The following is an 11,013-nucleotide window of genomic DNA, read 5'->3' as shown; positions in this document are numbered from 1 at the left end:
AATATGACATTTTAAATTGTAATATTTTATGTGTAAAAAATTAAAATTTGGCCATTGTCATATACATTGATCTGAAAATATAACATATATGCATTTGCTAGTTCAATGCATCTGGAAGAAAACAGGCATTGATGAAGACTAATCCTTTAGAGTCAGACAGCTGGGGGTATTCTGTTGAATGGAAAACATGAATCAAATAAAATAAAGGCAGTGTGCAACCTACCAAATTATCCTTTCCAGGCTTGCTTCATGATTTTGTATAAGCAAAATATCTTGAATCAGACATGCAGTGTAATCAACAATTCTGTAAATGTGCCATGGTTTTCTGAGGCTCTTCTCTTTGTTTGCACAGCTGCTTTCTAGAGAACTCCGTCTCACATAATATTGTCGCCGTTCAATTCGATGTAGGGGCCATATCTAGGAAGACAGCGCCTGGCAGCAGTCTTTTATCTACAGAAACTTGATGCATCGTTTCATTATCACTGATAAAGTCAATGTTTGTGAGTCACTCAGCATCCTACCACACTGTGACTTTATAAACAAGGAAAGGAATGTTTTCAAGTTTTTGTTGTTATTTCTGTCAACTTGATACAAGCTAGAGTTTTCTGAGACAAGGGGCCAATTGAGAAAATGCCTCTATAAGATTCGCGGGCAGGCAAGCCTGTGGGTCACTTTTTTAAATTAGTGATTGATCTGGTAGGACCCAGCCCATTGTGCATAGTGTACCTGGGAAGGTGGTCCTGTGGTGTATAAAATGTCAGGCCCAGCAAGCCAGGAGAAGCAAGTTGGTAAATACTCCTTTATGGCTTCTGCTCCAGGTCCTGACTCCAGGCTCCAACTCAGCTTGAGTTCTTGCCCTTATGTCCTGCAATGATGGCCTACAGTGTGGTACTGTAAACTGAAATAAAACCTTTCTTTTCCATGTTGTTTTTGGCTATGGTATTTTATCACAGCAATAGAAAGCTAAGTAATGACAATCTATTTATGCAAAATTTTACCCAGAAACTTTAGTAAAATCAACTTCAATCATTTGTTAGAAGCATATCATAAAATAATCAAATTACTATATCTCAAGTCTTCATCCCAAGGGCTTACTGAACCCATATTGAGAAGCCAAATGTTGTAAAGTTGCACAGCTAACTACATGATTGATTGTAAGTACATGCATTTTGAACAAAATGCATTGAAGTCAATTATTATACAGTACTAACATGTAGGAATTAGTAAGACACTGGAAATGGGTTCCACATAGGGAGTTTGGGGGAATTTAACTTTCTACCTTTGCCTCAACATTTGCAACAATTATCCGCTGAAATAAGGATAAATAAAAGTGATTTGAAATTAACAGCAAAATATGTAGCTCACTATCATTTGGCCAATTTCAACATATGATCATTAAGACAACATATAACTAATAGAAGTCAGAGAAGACCAATATTTATAAACCCTTAAACTGTGCATCATTATTTCATAGTTCTATAACTGAACATGAATATCCCAAAAGTTTAACAATAGTAAAATTTATTTTAAATTGTATATGCACGTTTTGTGTGTTTGTTTCTATGTGTACGTGTTTGAGTGTGTGTTTATGTGTCTGTTCATGAGTGCTAATACCTATGGACTCAGAGGCATCTGATTCTTCTGGGCACAATGTTGAGGATAGTCCTGTTCTTGTATTTTGATGCTAATTCCGCTTTCCCAGGAGGCATTGTGGATAAGGAGTGAATCACATATACAGGTGACTTCTTGTGAACTTAGTCCCCACCTTAACTTGTAAAAGAAAGGCTGGAGCCGATGGGGCAATAGAAGGGAAGGTTGAGCTGAAAAGTTTGAGGGCAAAGGAGGAGAGGTGAGGAGAGAGTGGAAGGAGAATGGAGGAGAAGCATATGGGCTGAAGAAACTACAAGTTATAAGGGGTCTCATAGATGAGGAATAAGGTAGTGTAGTGGTAGATCTGTCCAATGTAGGCATGAAGCTTGTATTTATATTTATTAAGTTGTATTTGTTTGTTTGTTTTTTTGATGGGGATTATTTGGGTTGGAGATTTAGTGCAACAGGACAAAGTTATAGGCAGCTGTAATAGCTTAGTCTGAGTGCTGTGAACAGAACTCCTGCCCTTTCCAAGATTAAGTAGTGCATGGTAATTGCTGAGCAGTCACTGCAGCTCAGTGAATTATTCTCCAAACTTCAAAAATCAAATGTGTGGTGAATCTGAGGTATTTCTGGCAATATACCTATTACATCATTTGATATCAGGGAAGCCATAGTTATGTGTGTATGATATCATACCACACAGTCCCAAGAACTGTTGCCTAAAACACCTAGGCTTACAATTGAAGCAGTTATAAGTTTTGAATTACAGTGTTAAATATTAGGGAAACAATATGGTGTAATTACAGGAAACAAAAGCTTAATATTTTTCTAATGTCTGTCATTACTCAGCACATAAATATTAAATTAGTAGCAGTTTTAAGAAATCAAACATTCTAATACAATATAATCCAAACATATTAATTTTTCCTTATATTTCCTTATTTTTTTGCTCCCACTCAATACTTAGTAGTGTATCTAAATACTCTCATGTTTTATTTTTGTGCCCTTTTCAATTAGTTTAATTTGTTTTTTGATGGCTTTATTGTGAGGATATTTGTACTGATTTTGTCCTCCCCAGGATACTTTTCTTGATGCCCTTTCTGCCTTCTTTATTGCGACTATGCTCTCTCTCTGTCTCCTCATTTCCCAAGAGCTTCCTCTTATTTGTTTACTATTTCCACACTTCCTCTAGATAACTTTTAAGTACAACTTGCATTATACATAGTATTGCCATTTCTAGGTTCATTATTGGTTAACTATTAGTAGTCTATAATGGATTTTACGTATACAAAGTATTTCATGTGGTTTGATGTTGCTTCTTGCAGAGCAGTTCCTTTCCTCTTTGATGAATGGTGCTGGATGTTGGAAAGGTAAGAGTAGGATCCTGAATGATAATAGTGCCCTCCCCTGTCAAATTCACAAAAATATTGAAATCAACACATGCACAAATAACAGCATAAAAACACAAGAAACATGGCAAAAACCAAGGCAGTAACACTCCTTCAAAAACTCACAGTGTTCAACTGCTGAACTCAAAGATATAAAGTGCTAGGACAGTTCACAAGGTTTTTGATATAATGATAAGTGACCTGAAAGATCATTAATAATGTATGTTCAATAAAGGACTTGGACTTGGAAAAACAATTAGGTGCTCCTCCCTGAGGATCACTAACTCTCCCTCTCTTAGTATTCATTCATCACCTCGAGTTCTGTTTAGAGGTAGGGCCCTATGAGAGGTCCTTCTTACCTATTGCCATGTCTTTTGATCTTGTCATTGCTGCTGTTTGGCAGCCACATTTTCTTGGATGCAACTACCTTATTATTTCTAGGAGATACAATTTCCTAGAAGACTTCCTGGCTCTTACAATTTCTTCACACCTTCTATGATGTTCCTTGAAATGTAGATACAGAAGTTGGGTGGTAGATGAATGTGTTTGTCTTAGAACGCTGCAATCAGTTATTCCTTGTGTTTTAGCGAGCCGTGTGGGTTTTGTAGTGGTCTCCGTGTGCTGCCACGAGAAATGGTCCCTAGCATACCTGTGCACTGCTCCCAAGATGGAGCATCTTAAGCCTCTGCTCTAAGACCCACTGCCAAGAGGACTTGAAAACTGTTCTCTGTGTGTGGTCCTGGCTTTGATGACTGTGCAGTTTTCATTATCAATCTTGAGCTCACACAGGACCACTTGTCAGTGCTAGCCACTAGCAGGAACACTCAAGGACCTTCTGGACTTTCACCAGTGCAATCATCCTTCTGGTCTGAGGCAGAGATGAAGGATTTCATCCATGTTGGATATACGTTGTACCTCAAAGCTCTGGAAATAACCTAACCACAACCAGAGAAGACTCCCCAGTAGAACCCTGCAGCGTTTTCTAAATAACTGTTGCCTGGCTGGTGAGATGGTGCTTTAACGTTTATATTAGCATGGCATTATGAGTAATCTTTGTGTGAGTAAACTGAACATATTAGAATAACAATTTTGTGTGGATATCCTATTTGCCAAGTACCTCAAAGCTCACTGGCCGTACTCTTCAGAAATCATGCCTGAACTGGAAACCAGCTAACTACTCAGAGATAATGAAACCACGTGTTTTAGAGAAAAACCTACAGCTGGAACATCACTAAACCTGCATAATTCCTAAGACATTCTTAATATTTATCCTGATAACCAAAGATAAGTGTAGTTCTCATCAAGAAAACTTTTCTTTGCAAAAGATAGAGACTGTTAGAGAAAATCACCACCAATCAGAATGCAGAGCTGTAGATCCCAGTCACAACTGACACATCTATAGCACAAGTCCTGTGCCTAAGGCCTCAGTTCTAGTAAAGAACTAGAGATAAATAAGGCTTTCTGCAAGTGGGGTAAATAGTCTTCTCCAGGGACGAACGTACTATTTATCAAATACCAAATAGCCTTGAAAATGTAAAACATATATGTACAACTAATAATATCACGCAAACACACAGCATACACACACACACACACACAAACACACACACCACATTCATATATATACACATACATACACACACACATAGACACACAATATACCATGCACATATGCATATGCACATGCTTCCAGGAGTGCACAAATGTGCTAAAGAGAAAGAGACCATGTGTTTTAAAGATAAAAAGGGGGGTACATGGGAGAATAAAAAGAAAATGGATGAATAAAAAGAAAATGGAAAATGCCAAAGTTATATGAAAGCTGAAAACATAAGACGATAATTTAAAAAAACATAAGTTGGACTGGAGAGGTGGCTCAGTGGTTATGAGCACTGGCTATTCTTCTAAAGGATTCAGATTCAATTCAGAGCACCAGTCCTGAGAAATCCAAAGCCATCTTCTGGCCTGCATGCACCAGGCATGCACTTGGTGCATGTACACACATGCAGACAAAACACTTATATATACCATTTTAAAAACTATTTAAGGGTTTCATTTATTTTCACTTGTGAATTGTAATATTAATATTTCACCTTATTTGTGTTACTATTGTCATTGTGAAATGTATGAATTGTACATTGTTTTCAAAGAAAAAAATTAAGAACTTTTCTGAATTTATCTTACTTTGAAGAACTTTAATATTATACTTATTAGTGGAACATTTGAATCAACCCAAGAATAAAAGCATTAGAACAGAAGGAATATTTGTTCATTTTCTGCACTAATTGCAGCTTCACTGACACCTAGCTTTTCTCTTGATATTCATAATGCTTCTATAGCTATTGCAAGATAAGCTTTTGAAATATAAATGACATTTGCTGAGTAATTCTGAAAGTAAAAACATTCAGAAATGTTATTTTCTATGGGTTTTTACCTTTAAATTCTTCTTGCTCATTCTAGTTGTTTTGAATTCCCTTATTTCTGTAAATAGGCTAGCAGGATCTCTACCTTGCATTTCTCCTCTCTCTCTCTCTCTCTCTCTCTCTCTCTCTCTCTCTCTCTCTCTTGTGGGGTGGGGGTGGGGGGGGGGGGGGGGGGTAGGCGGTGGGGTTCCTTGCATCTGGGAGCCAGATCTTGATCTGTGCTTTAAAGTTTCACCTTCCAGTGCAATACTCTCTCAGATGTGTCTTTTCTAATTAGCCTCAAGTCATCTACTTTTACACCTTTTATTTTACTGAAGGAATTTACAAGAATGCACATACTATAAGTCTTAGGACTCAATTATCACCAAATGAACTCGTTTATCCCATCAGGATCCAGGTCCACAGGCAGTAGAGCACCACCTCTCAGGCATATCTTTGTGTTCTCTCCTAGTCCCCATCTCACCAAGCACACTCATTTTAGCAATATGGTCACAGGGTCAACAACTTTTGTAGTTTCATACATAAAATCATGAAACATTTAGCACTTATATATGATTTTTTTCCACTTAATATTTTCCATGTGAGATTCATATATGCAACTGCATTCATGCTATATTTTCTATAAATTTTCACTATTTGTTAATTTTGAATGAATATACATTATTTATATAGTCTACTATTGATCAGCACTTGATTCTAGTTTGTGGCTATTATGAAAATACTCAAAGAATGTTTTGTTTTATGCACATATGTCTGCTGCAATGTTCTTTGTAGTGGAAATTCTTTTTTAATAATAATACTAATTTAATTAACAGATCCAACTAGAAAACTTATCAAAGAGAATTATCTATGCCAATTTAGTAGTACAAGAACTTTCTTTTTAATATACATTCTCTAAAGGTATTGAATCCTTCAGTTTTCATTGTGTCTATCAAATTCTGATGATATTTATTGATATATTGCTAAAGTATTTAAATGGGCAATTTGTTGGATTCTGAGGGTTTGAATTAGAAACTTAACGACTCCTTTCGGACATTGAAAGCTTGTAAAATCCACAAGTGAGCACCAGGGACATCTGTCCACAGAGTTTACTCTTTTACTTTTGGTGACAGAAAATGGAAAAGGGTTCATTTATCAGCAAATGATTTATAGAAGTAAATATAATCACACATTAATTTGTCTATGATGTACCTATAGAAAAACTGAAATGGTGAGACTGGTCCTTAAGATATGAAGAAGGCAAAAATCAATCAATGTTGATATTTAAATAGCGTCATAAAATGAAATTACTCTCTATCACTACAAGGATTCTAAAATAAATCTCTAAGTTTTAGGACAACAGTGGAATACATGGGAAAATAAATTTCTCTAAGAAGATAATTAAATTAATTGAGTTTTATTTGTTTGTGTTTGAATTATCAGTGGCACTTTTAGATGGAGAAGTTTGATGCTTTGTAGGATACCTTTGAAAGAGAAGAGATAATCAGGACATGTTTTGTAAAACTAGTATTAGGAAGACATATTTAATCAATAAATACTATGTATCCCACTGACCAAATACTTAAAAGCAATTGCACTAGGATTCTTATAAGCTATGTTTCAAATAATTGTAGTAGAGTGAGAATAAGTCTATCAAACTACATTGACAGAAGGGGATCTTTGATAGCAATAAGTAGTTGTTTCTACATTACTTGAATAAGTTGATCTATATGAAGAATATATTGTTTTCATCATATATTAGGTTGGTAGTGGTAGGGGGATGGAGCGGTAGAAAGAGTAATAACATCAGATCTCATATCTCAGTATACATTTCCTTAAGTTAGGAATGAGTGTCTACTTTCTTATGAAAATTCTTTAGTTTCTCTTTAAATCCTAAACAATAATTGATGGACCTACTCAGGGATTATAGATAAATGGTAGTTACCTTAGTTACTTTTCTATTGCTATGAGAAAGCGAGGTGATCAAGGCAACTTGTAAAACAGTTTATTGAAACTTAACATTTTCAAAGGGTGAGTCCATGACCATTACAGAGGGGATCATGGCAGTAGGCAGGCAAGCATGGCACTGAAACAGTAGCTAAGAGCTCAGAGCTCATCCACAAGCAAGAGGGAGAAAGCTAGCTAGTTGGAAATGGTGAGCTTTTAAAGCCTCAAAATGATACAGCAAAATGATAAGATCACACTTCCTAATTGTTACCAAGGATTTCTATCAACTGCAGGCCAAGCACCCAAATTTATGAGCCATTGAGTCTCATTTTCAATTAAATCACTACAGTGATGCAGCTGAGAACTGTGTTGTGGTGAGATGCAAATAAAGAATAACATAGGGACCTAAAGAGAAATAAGAGAATCAGGCAGGAAGCATGAATTTCAAGAAGCCAGTAGATTTAGAAGGCAACAGCATATGCTTACAGTGTTGAAGTGGTGACAAACAGAAATGAGACTAAATATAAGAGACTTTTAACTAGATGTTTAGATTCTTAGATCTAAGTAAAAAAAAAATGTGACAATAATAAAAACTGAATCTACCTTTGAAGCCAACATTTTCAAATTTGTTTTTCACCTTCTTAAAGATGCTATTATTTGGCATGAGAAGCTTTTAATTTGTTTTTCTTTGTAGGAATAAAATAATTGATGAAGTAAAAGTAATTCCTTTTTTAATATTTTGAGAATTTAAGGTTCTGGATACTATTAGAAATTCACATGTATTACTTTAGCCTTTAACTCAGGAAACTAAATGTATCTATTATAAATATGTTATGGGTTTAGGAAAATTAATTCAAAAGATATGTGAGGTAGCTAGAGTACATATTCTGGGTACAGTCTTATAAACCTTGTGTTCTAATCACTACAAATTAGGAAAGGTATATCCAGTGAGGACCTCTTTTAAATTATCTACAATTTTCTTAACAGGAATTATTCCTTGAAGAGAGACAGAGAGAGAGAGAACCCCCCCCCCCCCGGAACTCTTGGAAATTAAATAGAAGACAGAGAAAATCTTAAATGGTAACATTGTAAAATTGCTCCTCCAGTTTCATTTACAGCTTAATTGTGACACATTCTACAACATTTGCCATTAACACAAACATAACAACATAGAAATTAGGACTACTAGTGCTTATTTAAGTGCCGATTGTCCATGGATTCTTGTTCTAAAGACTGTTACTCAAACACCTTGTAAGCCAACTGCTTCTCCAAAGATCCCTACTTCTGTGCAAGATGGTGCCATTAGGATATAATAATAAACACTTTGGTTATGTACAAGACTGTCAGGAACAAGCTACAGACAATTCGCCTATACATTATTACACAGGTGATAAACTAAATCAATCTTACAGTCAACCCATGTGCAAAGAACAATCCCAAAATACAGTCACAGTGTCACCAGCAAGCTTTAACAAGAAGGCCCAGAGCACTCAAGGCTACTATAACAGAGATATGAAATCATCATCATCATCATTATATTCCAAATGCTCAGCAACAGCTTCAAAAGACTCCCTCTTGAAAAATTCATCATATCCCTCTTGGGAATCCTTGTACTCCTCTTTGTCTCACCACAAATCTGAGACGACATCCTTATCTAGCTTTACCAGTACTTCATCTTTGGAACCTGGCAAAATAAGTCCGAGATCAAGGCTACTCCTCCCGAAGACGCAGACATCATCAAGTATTGACCTTTGCTGGAAATCACCTTCACTGGAGTCTAATCAAAGAATCTCAACATCATCTTCAACTTCCCTCCAACATCACGAAGAACCTTCCCTGAATATCATCTGGACTACACCTTCCTTGGAATCTAATCAAAGTGAACATGACTCACAATTATGTAAATCTAAGTCACAGAAGGATTCCTCATTAGACCGCTTTTGGTCATCTTTATTAGAATCCGGTCAAAAAGCGTTGAGTTCACCATCATTCACCCACAGACTTCAAAGAAACAGCTTTCCTCCAACTTCATCTTCTCTTGAATTCAATCAAGTGGCTTATAATTCACCACTACCTGACTGTAGCAAGCCTCTGAAAATTCCTGTATCAAACTCTAATAACAATGTTTTTAGTCTACCATTGTCCCAAGCAAAATTGAGAAAATCAACTCCATCAACACATTCTTTTCTGCCATCTCAGCGTTTATCAATGTGCCAGCCTAAATCTAAGACAGTGGCTAGATGTGATCCTAGCACCCGGGCCATCAACACAGCTGTTTGCCACCCCAAGGTCCGGAATACTGCTTCACTCAGTGACAAACAACGACCTCGTCAGCTACCATCAATTCATCCTAAACCAAGTATCTCAGGCCAAAGAGTATCAAGTCCTAAGCCCTGTATCAAGAACAAAATTGCTTCAGTTCCGTGTTCCAGACTGCCGAATAAAAGTAGCCTTGAAAAAAGTGTGAAGTCAGAGCCAGAGAATGAAATCCTGTGGTCCTTAGATTATAGTCATCCCTGCATTATTAAAGGCGGTAGTGTTCCTGTTGATGTTGTAAATAAAATTGTCAATTCCATCTCCAAGTCTACAATCCAGAAGGATCTCTCTAGGCAAATTCTCTTTCGAAGAATGAGAGGAAAGCCGAATCCTCGTCCTGGCCCCCGCCTTTCGTCAACATATTCTGTTTGTTTAGAATGTGCTTCTGCCATAAAATCTCAGTGTAACCATCTTTCAGGAAAGAGAGATCCTCGATGCGCAACCCTCTTTGTTATACCAACACCAGAGAGCGGCACCGATGGGAAAGCAGACGTGAAAATAATCCTTATCCTTTCTCTACCAGAGAAGCCTTCCTCATCCTGTTTCCAACTTCCTATGAAAGACAGTCAATCTGAAAATAATTTAGAAGCCCTCGATGATAATCTGGAAGTATTAGAGAAGATTACACAGTTTTTCCCTGCATCCGAATCTGATTTTATCCAGGGGCTCAAGACAAAGCGAAAGTGTTTGGCTGTATCCTCCGAGAGCAAAGATTTAAGCCAAGAGCCCCAGTCTATTGACTGGCTGCTCTATGTTAAAAATAGTAATGGTATTCAGTCCCAAACCCAGGTTCAAGGCCCATGCTCCTCCTCCTCTTCCTCCTCCTGCTCAGTTTCCTCCTCCTCCTCCTCTTCGTCTACTGGACGTCCCTCTCCACCCACTCCTTGCATAGATCCCATTCCAGTTCCTGCTTCAGGATATGTTCTTGCAAAGGTGAGAAGTTACCACAGGTTACCTCCAGGGACCTCCTGGCTTGAGTTCATAAGGGGTTCAAGTTCTGACACCACCAAAGTAAGACAATCACCATCAGTCAAAACCAAGCCTGTGAGGTCTCACAATTCGAAATGCTTGAAAAAGGGGAGAAGGGAAACCAGCGCGCTGCTCAGATATTTCCAAACAAAGTTTCAAAATGAGAAATCCTGATTAAATCAACGTTCTGTCTCTTTGAAACCAATGATTTTTCTAGTTCTTTGACACAAATGCCTATTTCCCTCAACATGATTACTTATAATCTTGTTAAAAAAATTATGATTCTGTATATTAGCTGGCGAAGCCTCTGCTCAAGGAGAAATATTATTTTTGAATGTATTTGTTAGCTGGAGGATAAACTTGTGTCTTCTAAAAGTTGAACCCTGAATTCAACATTTTTA

General features: G+C 37.0%; 1 protein-coding gene across 2 annotated transcripts in view; it reads left to right on the top strand.

Annotated features, from left to right (window-relative positions):
• The window catches only part of LOC110329299 (casein kinase II subunit alpha'-interacting protein), a 109,181-nt gene extending 98,368 nt beyond the window's left edge, over positions 1-10,813 (top strand). For both annotated transcript variants that reach the window (XM_029544840.1, XM_021208851.2), the window contains exon 3: positions 8,315-10,813. In XM_029544840.1, the coding sequence (XP_029400700.1) occupies positions 8,621-10,786 (2,166 nt within the window). In that variant the 5' untranslated portion in view covers positions 8,315-8,620 and the 3' untranslated portion in view covers positions 10,787-10,813. The remainder of the gene's footprint in view (positions 1-8,314) is intronic.
• Positions 10,814-11,013: the final 200 nt, after the last annotated feature.

Source organism: Mus pahari, chromosome 12 (genome assembly GCF_900095145.1).
Source record: "Mus pahari chromosome 12, PAHARI_EIJ_v1.1, whole genome shotgun sequence".
NCBI lineage: Eukaryota > Metazoa > Chordata > Mammalia > Rodentia > Muridae > Mus > Mus pahari.
Note: the sequence above shows the minus strand (reverse complement) of the source record. Positions and strands in the feature narration are given on the sequence as shown.